Source organism: Phoca vitulina, unplaced genomic scaffold, assembly GCF_004348235.1.
Source record: "Phoca vitulina isolate PV1807 unplaced genomic scaffold, GSC_HSeal_1.0 scaffold32, whole genome shotgun sequence".
In the NCBI taxonomy this organism is placed as follows: Eukaryota; Metazoa; Chordata; class Mammalia; order Carnivora; family Phocidae; genus Phoca; species Phoca vitulina.
Window position 1 is genome coordinate 8,362,504 of NW_022589735.1, and position 17,411 is coordinate 8,379,914.

The 17,411-nt window shown below is 37.7% G+C and overlaps 2 protein-coding genes across 7 annotated transcripts in view; both read left to right on the forward strand.

Annotated features, from left to right (window-relative positions):
- The window catches only part of FNIP1 (folliculin interacting protein 1), a 155,104-nt gene extending 145,345 nt beyond the window's left edge, over window positions 1–9,759 (forward strand). For all 3 annotated transcript variants that reach the window (XM_032425424.1, XM_032425426.1, XM_032425425.1), the window contains 3 exons: window positions 1,242–1,439; window positions 5,179–5,294; window positions 7,565–9,759. In XM_032425424.1, the coding sequence (XP_032281315.1) occupies window positions 1,242–1,439; window positions 5,179–5,294; window positions 7,565–7,643 (393 nt within the window). In that variant the 3' untranslated portion in view covers window positions 7,644–9,759. The remainder of the gene's footprint in view (window positions 1–1,241; window positions 1,440–5,178; window positions 5,295–7,564) is intronic.
- Window positions 9,760–16,273: 6,514 nt separating this feature from the next.
- RAPGEF6 (Rap guanine nucleotide exchange factor 6) overlaps window positions 16,274–17,411 on the forward strand; it is a 196,634-nt gene continuing 195,496 nt past the window's right edge. For 2 of the 4 annotated variants that reach the window (XM_032425417.1, XM_032425422.1), the window contains exon 1: window positions 16,274–16,581. In XM_032425417.1, coding sequence (XP_032281308.1) covers window positions 16,513–16,581 — 69 coding nt within the window. In that variant the 5' untranslated portion in view covers window positions 16,274–16,512. The remainder of the gene's footprint in view (window positions 16,582–17,411) is intronic. The other 2 variants (XM_032425416.1, XM_032425419.1) reach the window with 1 other exon arrangement.

A 17,411-nucleotide genomic window follows, 5' to 3' on the forward strand; every position in this document is an offset into this window, starting at 1 on the left:
AGGATCTTCCTTCCTTCCTTCCTTCCTTCCTTTCCTTCCTTTCCTTCCTTTCCTTCCTTCCCTCCCTTCCCTCCCTTCCTTCCCTTCCTTCCCTTCCTTCTCTTTCTTTTCTCCATCATTTCTTTTTGATAATGGTGCTTTGTACTTAATTGTCAATTTTGGTCTTTGTGTATAAACCATGAGAAGCCAAGGGTACAGCGATGTGCTATGGGCCTTTTATTTGTATATGTTTAAATTATTTTTCATTGTGCCTTAAACTTTCTAATTATAAAAGTATCATTTAGGTAAATGCTTCTGATAGGAATTCCAACAAAATAAAGATACACAAAAGCAAAAAGACATCCTTAATTGTACTCTTAATATTCCATACTTCTTCACAGAGATCTTCATGATAGAGTCTGATTTGAATATTTTCATTCTTCTCTCTATACATTTGTGTTTAGATATAGATACTAATTTTAAAAAATGTAACTGGGATGGATATAATATGTATATGTGGGTGCCTTTGTGCATGTGTGTCTAGGTGTTTAATGACTTTTTTTTCTGACTTAACCATATGTCTTGGAGAGCCATATTAGTACCTGGTGATTGGTTTCCTTTTTTAATTGCTGTTAGCCATATTGTGGATATACATTATGGTAAAATAGAAAAACCCAGGGAACATAAGCAGCAAGGTATTTCATGTAATCAAGTGATAGCCCTTGAAGTGCTCAAACAAATTAATGTCTGATGAGTTGGGATAGTTAGCACAGAACCTTAGCTTTGACTTGCTCATGTGAATTCTTTTTGCGTCAATTTTTTAAATATTAATGTTTAAATGTTAAAATGTTTAAATCAAAACTTAAAAAAAGAATACAAAGTTCTGGCAATGAATCTCAACAGTGATAATTTCTTTTTTTCCTTTTTTTTTTTGTTTTAAGATTTATTTATTTGGGGGGGGGAGAGAGGGAGAGAGAGAAACTCATGCAGACTCCCCGCTGAGCACAGAGCCCAACCCTGAGATCATGACTTAACCAATGCCACCCAGGTGCCCCCAGTGATGATTTCTATAAGTTATCTCAGGGTATTTGTTACTGAGTTAATTAAATATTCCATTTTCTACTGTCAAGGATTCTTTGGCAGTAGTTGTCAGAATTTAATATTCTTTTATTCTGTTTTTGTTTAATATCTCTTGCCTTATTTTCATTAACATTTATTTGAAAACTTCATTTGCTTATCATAAGATGAATTCTTTTTTCCAGCATCCAGTGTTGGATGAACCAATAGCAGAGGCTGTCTGTATTATAGCAGATATGGATAAATGGACTGTTCAAGTGGCCAGTAGCCAGAGACGAATGACAGATAATAAATTGGGAAAGGAAGTCTTGGTTTCCAGTCTTGTGTCCAACCTGCTTCATTCCACTCTTCAGCTTTATAAACATAACTTGTCTCCAAATTTTGTAAGTATGTATAAGGCTTGAATTATTTAGCACTCCGATAGGTGACTGAACTTTATTTAGTATGTGCCTATGTTGAACACTGCTGTTAGCTTCCTCATTGTTTCCCAGAAAAAAGATGTTATGGACTGAAGGTTTGTGTTTTTCTAAAATCCATGTGTTGAAGCCCTGATACCCAGTATGATGGTATTTGGAGATGGGCCTTTGGGAGGTAATCAGGGTTAGATTAGGTGATGAGGGTGGAGTCCTCATGATGGGATTCATGGATCTCCTAAGAAAAGGAAGAGAGATTGTGAGGACAGAGCCAGAGACAGTCATCTGCGTGCCCAGGTGAGAGCTCTTGCCAGAACTGGAACATGTTAGCACCCTGACCTTCATACTTCCAGCCTCCAGAACTGTGAAAAAATAATTCTCTGTTGTTTAAATCACTGAATCTATGCCATTTTGTAATGGCAGCCCAAGGGGATGTGTATATGTCTATGTGTTGTATGGTTTCGGCAGCTAGAATTTGGTGCCTGACTAGTTTCATATAAGGTATGGACATGCAGTGTCCCCAAGCTTTGTGCAGAATGCCAGTGCTTTCTAGAGCCTCATTGTTCTGTTAAGACTTAGAATGAACACTCTTCGTAATACTGAATAACCTCTTACTGAAGACACCATTTCCAACTTTCAAAGTTCTTCTTTTTCTTGTTAGGACAAATATAATACAGCTTACTTAAAAACCTCTGTAGATCAACTTGATAAAGGCCACATATGACAAAACCACAGCTAACCTTATTCTCATTGGTGAAATATTGAAAGTTTTACCCCTGTGATCACGGACAGGACATGGATGCCCACTTTCACCACTTCTTTTCATCAGAGTACTAACTAGAAAGCCCTAGCCAGAGCAGTTAAGCAAGAAAAAGAAAGGCATCCAAATTGAAAGGAAGAAGTAAAATTCTCTCTGCAGATGACATAATCTTAAACGTAGAAAACTTAAAGATTTCACAAAAAAACTGATAGAGCTAAAAATGAATTCAGCAAAATTGCAAGATACAAAATCAGCATGCAAAGCTAGTTCCATTTACATACACTAGCAATGAACAGTCTAAAATGGAAGTTAAGAAAGCACTGTTAAAGAAGAACAAAGATGGAGGACTCACACCTCCCAATTACTCCAAAGTGACAATAATCAAAACAGTGTGATACTGGCATAAGGACAGACATATGGGCCAAAAGAATATAATAGCCCAAAAATAAACCCTTAGTTATAGTTTTGGACAAGGGAGCCAAGACCATTCAAAGAGGAAAGGAGCCCTTGAAATAAACCATGCTGAGAAAACTGGATATCCACATGTAAAAGAATGAAGTTGAACCCTTATCTATTGCATGTACAGAAATGAACTCAAACTTGAATCTGACTTAAATTGAAACTTAAGTGCTTAAACTATCTGTAAAACTGTTCAAAGAAAACATAGGGGATAATCCTTATGGCATTTGATTTGGCAGGGATTTCTTGGATTTAACACCAAAAGCACAGGCAACAAAAGTAAAAAACAGATACATGGGACTTTATCAATAATCAAAATTTTTGTGCACCAAAGGACACTATCAACAATTGAAAAGACAATCTGCAGAGCAGGAGAAAATATTTGTAAATCATATATGTTCAGAGAGATTGGTATCCAGAGTAACAAAGAAAAACTCAATTTAAAAATAGGCAAATAGACATTTCTCTAAAGAAGTAGATATGGTCAATGAGCATATGAAAAGATCTTCAGGAAAGTACATATCAAAACCACAGTGAGATACTCCTTCACACCCGTAAGTGTGGCTATAATCAAAAACACAAAAACAAGTATTAGCCAAAATGTGAAGAAATTGGAACCTTTGTGCATCGCTGGTGGGAATGTAAAATGGTACAGCTGCTGTGAAAAACACTTTGGCAGTTCTTCAAGAAGTTTAACATTGTATTGCCCTGTGATCCAGCAATTCTACCTGTGGTTTTATACTCAAAACAGTTGAAAGCAGGGACTCAAAAATAGCAGCATTATTTGCAATAGCCAAAAGTTGAAAACACCTCATGTCCATTAACAAATGAATGGATAAACAAAATGTGGTATAATACATAGAATGGAATATTTCAGCCAAGATAAGGAATGAAATTCTGATACATTCTGATACAATATGGATGAACCTTGAACACATTATGCTAAGTAGAATATGTGAAAAGGACAGATATTATAGGATTCTACTTAAATGAGGTCTCTAGAACAGGCAAATTCATAGAGACAGAAAGTAGATAGAGATTACCAAGGGCTTGGGGGAGGAGGGGATGAGGAGTTATTATATAATGGGTACAGAGTTAATGTTTGGGATAATGAAAAAAGTTCTGGAAATGGATAGCGATGATGGTTGCACAACATTGTGACTATACTTAATGCCACTGAATTGTATACTTAAAAATGGGTAATATGGGGGGTGCCTTGGTGACTCAGTCAGACATATGACAACTCTTGATCTCAGCTCAGGTCTTGATCTCAGGGTTGTGATTTCAAGCCCTGCGTTGGGCTCTGTGCTGGGCGTGGAGCCTACTTTTTAAAAAAAAGGGTAATATGGTAAATTCACAGATATATGTAAATTATATATACAGTTTATATATATGTGTGTGTGTGTATAATTTCTGTTTTGTTTTTCCAAGAAGAAAGTGGGTTTTTATTAGCAGTTTGGTGTTTTTTAAATTTTTTATTTATTCATTTATTTTTTAAAGATTTTTTTAAAATTTATTCATTTATGATACAGAGAAATACAGAGCGAGAGCATGAGCGGGGAGGGAGAGGGAGAGGCAGATTCCCCACTGGGCTGGGAGCCTGATGTGGGGCTCGATCCCAGGACCCTGGGATCATGACCTGAGTCGAAGGCAGACGCTTAGCCATCTGAGCCACCCAGATGCCCCTGGAGTTTTTTTAAGTAAGCTTCACACCTACTGTGAGGCTCAGACTCACAGGCCTAAGATCAGGAGTCCCACACACTACCAACTGAGCCAGCCAGGCGCCCCATTAGTAGTTTTAATAGTTGATTTTCATTGGAAAGGAATCCTCTGGAAGAATTCAGTGTTTTAACACCTGAAACTCATGCTTTTTCCTCAAATGTTATAGCATCAATTCACATGCAAAATCACCTATTTTATTAAATTGAGCAAATTAATTGATAATAAGTGAAGTGTATGTGTTTCAGTTTTTAATGTTCTAGCTTAGAAACATCTGTCTTCTAGTAAGGACTACTGGGCATTTTCTGTGAGCTATTGCTAACTTTTTTAACTCTCCACAGGAGAATGCAGCCTTTCCTGTGTAAATATATTTGAAATGCATCAATTTATGAGTGTTATATTTATCAAATTTGGAATAAAAACATTTTTTAAAGTTCTGGAAATGTGTAGTGGTGATAATTTCACTTTTTTTGGATGTACTTAATGCTTCTCAATTGTACACTTAAAAATGGTTAAAATGGTAATTTTTTTATTATGTATAATTTACCACATTTAAACAAAAACAAAAACTCTGTAGGATCTAAATCTTTGATATTAACTAGAAAAAAAATACAATCCTTCAGCTAAAATTATGTGCTTTAAAAATGTGCTCCAAATTTTAGTTTATGTAGGAAAAACTGAATTGTCATAAACATGATGCTTTGGAATTTGCCATTACTTCGAGTTAGAAACCATTTTCTTACCTGGTTCTTGTTTCCCCCTTAACTGCAGTGTGTAATGCATCTTGAAGACCGATTACAGGAGTTATACTTCAAGAGCAAAATGCTGTCTGAGTACCTGAGGGGACAGATGCGTGTTCACGTCAAGGAGCTAGGAGTGGTTCTAGGGTATGTTTGTGGCTTTGTTTTCTTACTGCACTTTTTTTAGGCAAAGAATATTCCCCAGAATTGCCTTTTAGAAGTTGGACACTGTTATCAGTTGGGTTGCTTTATACCATATAAAAGCAGATCCTTGGCTTCCAGTGATCTGAAAGGCATTGTCCCTTATACTATTACAGTAAGTTGAGAAACTTGTAATTTACATATGTTGTAAACTCATCATTCCCAGCATCTGCCCTTCCATCCAAATGAGCTGACTGAAGTAACACTATTCTGTGGGTGGTAGTACATTATCTACATATTATTACTCCTTCTCCATTATCTTTATGTCTGTCTACTTTGCAGTTTTCCCTGGGAAGAAGACATTTTTTTAAAATGCTAACTGAAGGAGGAATAGGAAATTGGTGGGAAACACTGATTAGCACTTTTCATTATATTTCGTAGTTACTTTGCCTATGTTCTATGGCTTCTTGTGTGTGTGTGTGTGTGTGTGTGTGTGTGTGTGAATTATTTCCTGAAATCCTAGTTGCATAAATTGAAACAAGCTAGAACTTTTTTTAATTAAGCTTTTTAGAAGGAAGAGAGAACCAACATCGAGTAGCAACCGTGTCAGAAACCAAATTAAATTCTTTCATTAATACTATTCCTCATCATCTAGATTGGATATAGATGATTCTGTGTGTGTCATGCCTTTATTTAAAAAAATTTAGGGGCACCTGGGTGGCTCAGTCATTAAGCGTCTGCCTTTGGCTCAGGTCATGATCCCAGGTTCCTGGGATTGAGCCCCACATTGGGCTCCCTGCTCGGCAGGAAGCCTGCTTCTCCCTCTCCCACTCCCCCTGCTGTGTTCCCTCTCTTGCTGTGTCTCTCTCTGTCAAACAAATAAATAAAATCTTTAAAAAAAAATTTAAAAAACATAAAAAAATGTAAACTAGTTTTTAATGTAATATGCATATAACCAAATTTTACAGTGCATTTTGACATAAAATGAAAATTAAGTTGTCACTGTCTTTTCCCCAACCTCTGATCCTCACCCAAACACAATTAATGAATTGTCTCTTCTTACAGAATTTTTAAAATATAAAAAGCATAAATTGGTTCACTTTCTGTATATCATTATGCAACTTGCCTTTTAATGTATCGTGAATGTTCATATAAGTACATACTGATTTATCTCTTTACTTTTAATGGTTGTATAGCATTTCATTATATGCTAGAATTTATATTTTTAGGTTTTGTGCTATTACAAATCAATGCTGGAATGAATATAAATCTTTGAAGTTTGTAGGATAAATTCTTAGAAGTAGAATTTTTGGTTAAAGGACATGTGTATTAAATTTTTGATGGATATTGTTACTTATTGTGATAGGTAATACTAAAGGTTGTCCAAAAAGTATCAGAATAAATTCTTGCAGACAGCAGGAAGCACACTCTTCCTACTGCTGGCTATTGCCAAGCTTTTTCATCTTTGTCAAGCAACTAGCTGAAAAAATGTAATGTGATTTTATTCAGATTTATTCTCTAACCGTGAATAAGCCTACATAACTTTTTCTATATTTATTGGCCACTTTTTTTCCTATAAATTATTCATGGTAGGATGTATTTTTAAGAAGCTTCCATTACAAAAAAAAGCAGCAGCAGCAGCAGCTCCCATTACTTCTTCCCAGTACTTTTTTTTTTTTAAAGATTTTATTTATTTCAGAGAGAGAAAGCACGAGAGTGTGCACGCATGAGGGGGGAGGGGCAGAGGGAGAGGGAGAGAATCTCAAGTGGCCTTCACTTGCCCTGAGTGCAGAGCCCAGTGTAGGGCTCTATCTCACGACCCTGAAATCATGATCAGAGTGGAAACCAAGAGTTGGATGCTTTGCTGACTGAGCCACCAGGCGCGCCCAAGTACTTCTATAAAAACATTTGTATCCAGAATAGTATGGGTGGACACATTTATTCTATTATTAGACTTTATTGTATTTCTTAAGATACTGTCCCTTGCCCTGATGCCTGGTCTATTAGCAGATCAGTGAGATGCTTTCCAACATCCATGACTTTGTTACTATTGGGTTTCAGTGGCTTTCTTTTTAAAAAAATCTTTTGTTCTGGTTTTTACTTACTGAAACATTTCCAGTTTGTGTTATCTTCAACTCCCTTCTTACCCTTTTCCCTTTGGCCCAAGTGGCCTAAGTTCTTGACTGCTGAGATATGGTATGTAGCATTTATTACCTGTAAGACCATGTCTTGGTTACAGAAAGCCTAAACTGAGATTTTTGTTTTCTTTATTTCAGGATTGAATCCAGTGATCTTCCTCTTCTGGCTGCTGTAGCAAGCACTCACTCTCCATATGTTGCTCAGATACTCCTTTAATATAAAGGTTGTAAGAAATTAACTTTGGTAGAAAGTTAAACAGAAACCAAGGAAGTAGATGCAACATTTATTTATGGCAGTTTTTTTCCCTGTTAGACTTCGATCTGAATGAGTCAAATGCCTGGGTATCCTGCGTTGCAGTACATATTGTGTGATCATTGGATTGCTTTTTCCTTTTGGTTGGACTTTTGGGTGGTGGTATACTTTTAACCAAGTGAAACTAAAACAGCATAAATAATTTTGAGGGAAGGCATTTGAAAAAGCCAAAGTGTAGAAATTTCTAAATGAGTAACATCAAGGAATTTCATATGATCACTCCCGTGTTGCCACACTCATAAATAGCAATGGATGTCTCACGATTAAATGGCTCAGCAATAGTCATTTCATTAGTTTTAATTCCTTATTTCTAAGGTATGGATAGATCTATAAAAGCTTGATTATTTGTTCTTTTGTTTTTCAATTCAAAATAGTAATTTTGGGGTATTTCTCAAAGTATTTTAAACAGCCTGTTAGTTATAGTAAATCCAGAATAATGAGTGTAAATGTGTGTATGTTATCCGCCCAAGTGTACATATGTATCTATTTTTTAAAAAAGCAGTGGTAGAAATACAAGATTGATTGGTAAACATACCTTTTTTAAAAATAATATTTTCAACTAGTATAAATTGTAAATAGTGTTTAAATGTTACTCTCTGGTGAATTTTCTGTTCACACACCCTAAACTATAACTAAAGCCAATCTTTTTTTAAGGCTGAGGAATGTAGATTCCCAAAATAAGAATACTACTTTATACCATTTGTTTTGTTTATAAGTATAAGCTAATTCTTAAAAATGTTAATATTTACATATTTGCATCTAATTTAATAAATGAAAATTAGGATTAAAAATTACACCAAAGCATTGGGAAAAATAATACTATTTTCTTTAAAAGTGCTCAGGTAGCCAAGGCCTTTGCTTTCAGTATCAGCCCTTCTTGAACCCACAGGAACTGAATATTTGTTTCACTGCTTCATAATATTCAGTTTACACTAATAGAGCTCATTTTAACTCTTAAAATTATTCTCTTTTCTCTAACAGCCCTTCCCTTCCAAAATCTAATTTTTTTTCAAATATTTTCACTTTTCAGTTGTTAATGTTTTTGTATATATTGTCGAGTGTTGCTTATGAGAAAGGCTAATATGGAACCAAACTCTTGTAAGTAATGTAAATAGAAAGATGGGTAGATAAAGTTTTCAGTATGCTCTACTACCTCAGTTTACTTGAATACTACATTATAGTTTATTCTTTACTTATCTGATCTAAGATACTTTTAGTATATGTGCTGCCGAAGCGAGCACTAAGATACTTTTAATGCTAGACGTGAAATTGGTTTCTGCTTTCATGGACTGTTTTCATCGTAATTAATTGATTAGCTTAAAAGCCCACTTGTTTATTCTCTTACTAAGTATAATTACTGTATAATACATTCATTCTTGCTGTTTGAATTTTTAGTAATTAAGGAAAATTTCTGTGGTTTGTTTAGTCTTTGGCCTTGAATTTATAGTGTTGGGTCACATTTTGCCTTGTTCTTTATGTATTCAAGAAATCTCCAACTAGACAAGAAATGGTTGTTTTGATGGAGTGTAAACCTGAAATCGTGCCTGCAATCACTTTTGCCCCTGCGTCCTATCAGCTGGTCCCAGTTAGTACCTGAGTCTCCCGTGGATGACTTGCTGCCAAAGAGTATTTATGGATCTGTTTTCTTTGGCTTAATTTTCTTGTTCCATTAATTATTGAAATTCCTCCCTTTTATTGTTTGGAATTCTATGAATCAGTCTCTTTGGCAGAATTCAGAATATAGACAGATTAGTAGGTGGGCCATTATTTTTTGATTGTAGTTGAGAATGGTATGTACCAGGTAGATAATATCTGTTTTTGCTTGTTTCTTTTTTTAAATTACTCATCAAACTATTTGAAGTCCTGTTTGAAATCTCTGTCATTTAGGAAATCTAGTCTTCCAAAATGGATGGCCCATGCTACCGTTACTTTTAAAAGTAAGCTTAACGGGGCGCCTGGGTGGCTTAGTTGGTTAAGTGTCTGCCTTCGGCTCAGGTCATGATCCCGGGGTCCTGCCTGCTTCTCCCTCTCCTCTCCATTCCCTGCTCTCTCTCACTATCTCTCTCAAATAAATAAATACATAAATAAAATCTTCAAAAAAATAATAAAACTAAGCTTTGCTCAGAAGGAAGAGGCCTATAGTTTCTTATAGAATCATTAATCCTTATAGGATTCCTGAGTTTTATAATTCCTAACCCTCTGTAATTTCTACTACCTTCATCATAGTCTTGTTTTTCCTTACACAAAGCCCAAGGAATGAGCTGCTACTTCTTTAAAGTGTGATCATTATGATGAATGTGAAAAGAGTTTTGGCCTGTTCAAAATAATTTTTTCAACTTCCTATGGTACAGACAGATATGTGTTACATATTTTAAAAACCTGTTTGTTTCAACAGGAAATAAAAAAAACTTGCTACAGGAAATGAAAAAGGGATCTTTTACATTATAGATTTAAAACTAATTTTTCCTTGTATATAAACTAATTGGTTTGATTTGAAATATTCCTGGCTTTTATTAATATGTCTTAATATTGAGTTTGAAAATGTTAAGTGCAATAAACATACTAGCACAGATCTTATTTTGTTGTAGTTGGCATACACTGGGGATGATCACTTTAAAAAAAAAAGATTTTACACAATGCCTACTTCTGGTGGATGTCTTATGAGATTGTTCTGCTTTCTCTAAGTTATTTAGATGGTGGGATATGTAAAATGTATATACTTGTTCCTTGTTCTGTATACATTTCTCAAATGTACACCTGTATTATAATAACCTCCCAGTTCTAGGGGAAATTTGTGCAATAAATACACGTCAATTTGATGGACAATATTGGTCTTTATTTCATGTGTAAATAAGGTATAGGTAATATCATGGACTCTGGTGTCTGCTCACTTGTATTCTTTTCACAAGTGTGGCACTTCTAGATATGTGACCTTGTTCATAATGTCCTTCTTTAATCCCAAATTTCTTTACTGGTATTTAGTAGAATCTACTTTCTGAGGTGGTTGTGTGAATCAAGTGAAATAATGAACATCAAAAATTTATCTCAGTGCATGGCACACCCCATGTGCTCAATGTTGCTATTACTGGGTAATCTGTCCAGCCTCCCCACTATGGGCCCCAGCTGTTGTGGGGAGAATTTAACATTATGTTCTTATGAATGAAAATATAGTCACAAAAAATATACTGGTATAATGTTCCATTTGACCTGTTCCTCATGATGACAAATAGAAAATTTCTTTAACTGAAAACAAACTAAAATTCATTTAAAACTTAGAAGAAGCCATGTAAACCAGTTAAGAACATGGTATTCAGTACAAATTACCATTGACTTTATTTTTTTACTTTTTAAATTTTTTTTTAAAGATTTTTTATTTATTTATTTGACACAGAGGGAGAGTGAGAGAGAGAGCACAAGCACGGGGAGCAGGAGGCAGGCAGAGGGAGAGGGAGAAGCAGGCTCCCCATGGAGCAAGGAGCCCGATTCGGGCCCGATCCCAGGACCCCGGGATCATGACCTGAGCCGAAGGCAGCCGTTTAATCAACTGAGCCACCCAGGTGCTGCACCATTGACTTTACAATTAAACCAAGTATCGGCCAGTTGGTTTGTTCACTGATTTGCATGTGACTCTGAGCAAGTCTATCCTCTTCATCTTCATTATAGGGTAAGTAAGCTCTTTCATCAGTCCAGAGTGCCTGCTCTGCAGCAGGGATTCAGCCCTGAGTAGGCTGTTGAGATGCTACCTTACATTACTCAGGCCAGTAGATTTGGGCAGAGTTATGTCAAGAGGAAGCATTAGACCAGTGGCTTTTTGTAGTGCCTGTTTTCATATCATTTTATATATATCACTCTTATATTTGACCAAAGAAAATAAGTGCACTATTTTAAAGCAGAGAGGAAGTGTCAAGTATTTGGGAAGCATCCATCAGGTATTTTAGAGGTTTATAACTGGTACCTGTATTGATATATGCTGTTCCCACATACAAATTTAGAGAAATCTTGGAGTAGCATAGAGGAGTGATTTTGGTAGTAAGAATCTGAAACACAGACTTTAATCTGAGATCATACAGACTTTCCATGAGGGTTTGTTTTGTTTCTCAGACCAGAATGGTTTCCACCTAGTATGTGGTGACAAATGTATTGTAAAAGATTATCTGGTATTCGTTTGTTTTTGCCGTTAGGATGGCACATGGAACCAAACCTGAGGTGAAGGTGCAAGGGGCCGGGGGGAGCTGGGAATTGTAGCTTTGAGTAAAAAGGCAGAGGTTAGAGTGTGTAGTGCTTCTTATCCTTGCTCTGGAGTGCAGACCATGGACTTGGTCTTGTTTGTTCTAGGTTTAACCTTTGAGACATCCCTTAAAAAAAAAAAAAAAAAAAAAAGGGAAAAAAAAGAAGTCCAAAAGAGATTTTTAAAGAATATCTGAAATTTCCACCCACTATTTGTCAGGAGAACTTTGGTGGTCTTAAAGCATATGCTCAGAGCTTCCACCAACCCCCACTACGTAGTCTCCTGAGACTTGGTCCCTTTTAATTCTTTTAAAAGGGACTCTGGTCAAAGTGAGCCTAGATCAATCCCTTCATTAAATTACAGACAGATCTCTGGGTTAACACTGATTAGACCTCCCATGGATAAATCTGTATTTACTCTTAAGGAAAGTACTAAGTTGAAGAGGCTTGAGCTTCCTTGTTTTCCAAGTGACTATTTTAACAAGGGCAGTCCAAAAATAATCTCGGTATTCACCTCAGTGCTCATCTCTTCAGATTCTTGGTAAAGGCAATGTTACCTAAATTGTCTCAGAGAGAGTCACATTGTTGAAATGTGTAAATATAAGGGAGATACTTTCTCAAGAAACTTGTGATGCCACTCTTGTGTCACACAATTATTCCAGCACTCACAAGTCGGTGAAGGGGCTGGAATTAAGTTGGGTCAGACTAGTTGAGAACCTGAGTTAGTTTAGTTTTTAAACCTCGTCACATATTAGAAACACCTAGGTAGCTTTTGAGAAATACTAATTCCTAGACCCCACCCTCAGATTCTGATTTAATGACCATAATTGACTTTATGGATTTGGGCGAAAACATGCTTTTTTTTTTTTCCTCTAGTAGTGACTCCATTTCCCAACATACTCCAAATCTCAAGTCTTTACTGCATTCCAAGTGCTATTAAAACCAGTGCTCTTTACTACCATATTTTTGTTGGTTTGCTATTTTTTGGTAAGATAGCCATTCTGAGTATGTCTGCCTAATTAGGATTCGGTTTTGCATAAAACATTTGCTTCACCAGACCTCTTTCTTTACCATTAGAGAACAATCAAGTGCCTTTTTTTTTAACAGCAAAATCCCCTCTTAATTACTTAGTATCCTTAGATAATTCCATTTGTTCATTCAACAAATACTCATTGAGCACCTGTTACATGCTGGGCACAAGTCTGAGTGCCAGCTATATGCAGTAAATAACACAAACCTTCTGTGTTCTTAGGGAATTTACATATTTCCCACTGGTGGGGGAGATAGATGAAAATATGGTATCAGATTGTGGTAAATATAATGAAAAATAAAGTAGGGTAAGGAATTAAGATTTTTTTTTTTTAAAGAATTAACCATGTTTTGTTTTTCCTAGAATTTAATAAACTGCTTGCATTCAGAACCATTATTTTTCCTTTCAGATACCAGGTAGTACTGGTGAATACTATCCTAGAGGTTGCCTTTTCTCTGAAAATAGCTATTAGAGTTTTCACTGTCTATTCACTTTTTTCAGCTTAGCAGAGCACAATATAAGATGGTAAGGACATTTCAAAGTGTGCTTAAGTTTAGATTTGTGTAGTTACCATGGACATTTATTGTTTTTACTATTGCTGTCTTATGATAAAGCTAATAAAGTTATTTTTGTGTAATTTTTTCATGAAATATTATATATAGAAAAATCAATAAATATACACTAATGTAACCATAACTTAGGTCAAGAAGCAAGTCAGTTCTAGTAACCTAGAAGCCCCTTCCTCCATGTGCCCTATCCTGATCATAATCCTCTCTAACATTTTTGTAACTACAGTCTGATTTTTGTGAACATCCTCTCCTTTTTTCTTTCTACTGCATCCCTATGTGATATAATTTAATTTTGCTTGTATCTGAGCCCTGTGTTATAATTATACTTCATGTTTTGTTTTGCTTTTTTCCCTCTCAACATTACGGTGGAGATACATCCACTGAATCCAGTGGTATATTCATTCTGTTACTGGTGGACATTGGTGTTATTTTTAGCTTTTGGCTAATATGAACAATGAACATTTTTGTTCATCTTTTCTAGTGTACATGGTATTCTTCAGGACATATTATCAAGGACTGGACTTGCTGTGAAAGGGTATTTTTCAGCTTTACTAGATGATTTTTTCTGCCAAAGCAGTTTCCCCGTTTACACATACAACTGCAGTTCGTGACAGTTCTTGTTGCTGCACCTCTTCATGAATACATAAATGTGTTTCTTAAAGTTACTAATGAAAAAAAATTAGGCGTTAAAAATCTTTCCAGTTCTTCACACTTTAATTTCTGCTTCAGAGAAATCACTTTTCAGAGGTAAAGTAATAAAGAGTGTAGGCAACATCCGAAGTACTGCACATGTATTACCTCATGTAAGAGAATCCCAAAGCAATGGATCCTTTACTAGTCCCATTTTACAGGTAAGGAAACTGAAGTTAAGAGATACTAAATAACTTCAATTGGTATAAATAGAAATGGCCTATTAAAGACACAAAATCAGATGTTTGCCTGTAAGGTCTAAGCTCATGGTTGTCATGCTTTAATTCCTTACCCCCCTTTCAAATATTTATGTGGCCCTAGAAACTGATCCTTGAAGAATGGAAGGGCTAATGTTTGTGATCCTTGGCAGATCTTTGAGAGGATGTTTATACACACAAAAAAATGACGAAAATGGGTCATTGCAATTCCTTGTGATCTCTCCACAATTACTTTATTTCCAGAATGGCTGAGCCACAACTTCCCTGGTAGGGTTTTTGACCTATATTCAAAAAAGAAATGTGCTAATATTATGTTGAAAACTTCGTTTAGGCAAGCCCAACGACCAACAGAAAACAAAACTATTAATATCAGCCATCATTACCAGATTCCAGAAATGTAAATGTTGCAGCCTGAATTCTCCTTTCCCTTTTGTTACTCTAAAATATTTTAATTCTTAGCACGTCATTAGAAAACTGAATAACGTCATAATCATAAATCTCTCTTAATTATTGAGTGAACTATGCTAACTGCTGTGAGAAATACTAAGATGTACCTAGATGTGGCATACAAATCTCAGGAAGCTTAAAATTCATTAAAAAGAACATGCCTGGGGCGCCTGGGTGGCTCAGTTGGTTAAGCGACTGCCTTCGGCTCAGGTCATGATCCCAGGGTCCTGGGATCGAGTCCCACATCGGGCTCCCGGCTCAGCGGGGAGCCTGCTTCTCCCTCTGACCCTGTCCCCTCTCATGCTGTTTCTCTCTCACTCGCTCTCTAATAAATAAATAAATAAAATCTTTAAAAAAAAAAAAAAAAAAAAAAAAAAAAGAACATGCCTATGATGGCTACCAATTAAGGAATTTTGAGACCAGTGCGGCCCATCAATGCGCTAAAGGGACGGCAGTGAAAAATACTGTTCTAGAACGAATGGGTTCTGGAATTCTATCAGTCTTCTCACAGTGAAAACCTAATCTGCAGGTGCCTGGCTATCCTGAAGAGTGGTCTGTTTTTCTTACCAAGGGACCAGTAAATAAATGGAAATTGGCTTTATTCGCTCTGTTGGGAAACAGGCTAGTATATAAAATGTAGTGCGAAACTGGTCACTCCTGAGTCCAGGCGGCCCTAAATCCTACCCCCGCCCCCGGCCCCAGGAAAGGGCTGAGCTGAGCGAGGGCTGCCCTGGGCATTGGTTATGTGAATACAGTACACACCTGACTTCGCGAACCAGCACTAACTGGGAGCTGGCCTCAGGACCAGCGCCCAATTCCTGCTCAAGGCCGCGACACTTTAATTTCTCTGCCCCGATCTCAGTACGTCCGTAATGGACAGGGCAAGTACTTTCTGACGGCCTCCTTCCACAAGAGATTCGTTTTATTAAAAGAGACGTAGGGAAGAGTCAGTGAACTTCCTCGTTCGCGAAACTGCAGCGACGATTCCTGCACTTTCTCCAAGGAAGAAGGGGTGTCAGCGTTGCAGAACTGGAGTTTAACCCCAAGTCTGGCCACACCCTGAGCTTCCGGACTAGGCACAAACAGAACCCTCCCCCCAGAACACTTACCCTTACGGTTCGGCCCCAACAGGCTATTTTTGCTCAGTCTCTCGCAGCGCGTTTCCGGTCCCTGCACCGGAAGTTGGAACGGCCGAAACCGCAAATCCGAGGCGGATCCCGTGACTGGTTCAGGTGAGATCTCGCGACGTGTCTTCAAATCTCACGAAGAGTCGGAAGAGGCCTAACTGCACCGCCCCAGTTTTTACGTCACCGCGGAGACACGCCCTTGGGCGCTCGTTTGCGTGCTCGCCCTGCTGCGCATGCGCACCCGCCCTCCTTCCGCCCCCGTGCGGGCTTTCCTCTGGCCAGTCGCGCGTGGGCTGAGGCCCTGGGCGGGCGTTGCGAAGGCTTGTTTGCTCGAGCGCTGACCCTGGGGCGGTCAGGAGTTCTTTACCTCGGGGGTGGAGGGTGCAGACCCCCTACCTAAGGTGAATGTGCTGTCTCGTGGACTGCTAAGGACAGGCTGGGGAGCAGGGGGCCGGCGCCGCGGCCATGAACTCACCCGTGGACCCCGGCGCTAGGCAGGCGCTGAAGAAGAAGCCTCCCGAGCGGACCCCCGAGGTAAGGCTGGCCGACGCTAGCGCGCGTCCCACTGTCCAACGGACAGCATCCTCCTGTCGGTCCGAAAGCTGCGGCGACTGTCCCCTTGCCGGAGCCTCGCACCTGCTGCCAGTATATCTGTTCTCTGCGTTCCCCCCTCCCCCCCCCCCAAGGCCCTTCTCGCCGGGGTGATGACCGCCTTTCCTGCTTGAGGTGCAATCTTCCCGCACACCCGTCTTTGCCGGTAACTTCCTAGTGTTTTCGATAAGAAGACACCATAACAAAATCGTATTTTCTCAGGGCAAAATGTGGGTCTCGGAGTGAGAGTGTCCCTAGGTAGATAGAAAAACAAGGTAGAAATTGTTAGTAGTCAAATTCTCAAAAAGTAACTTCTCTTTAAAGGTGCCTTCAGAGACCTTACCTAGAAAAGAAAGTTTTCAAAATCAGCTTAAAACTTTGCATCCAGTCAGGTGATGAATTCTGGTGGTGGATGATGCATATTTAAAGATCTGGTGGTTCTGGTTGGTACTTTCTCAGACTGTCAGCGGGAAATTTTTCAGTATTTTGTGCTTGGATCCAAAATTTGCTCTGTTGGGTTAGCATCAGTGGCATTAGCTTAAATGATTTTCATTTGACCTCTATGCTGATTTTCAGTCACATAACTGAAACCTTGTAATTTTGCATAGCCCTATAGAGTGCTTAGATTTTGTGGGAGGTTTTCCTTGATTTGCAGTAGTTTCTGTAATAAGTGGTATATTTCTTAAACCAAAACGCAATAATAAGAGTGTGAAGGGATTGTTAGATTGTCATGTATATGGTTGCGATAAATGAAATTAAATGTTTTGGTTAGT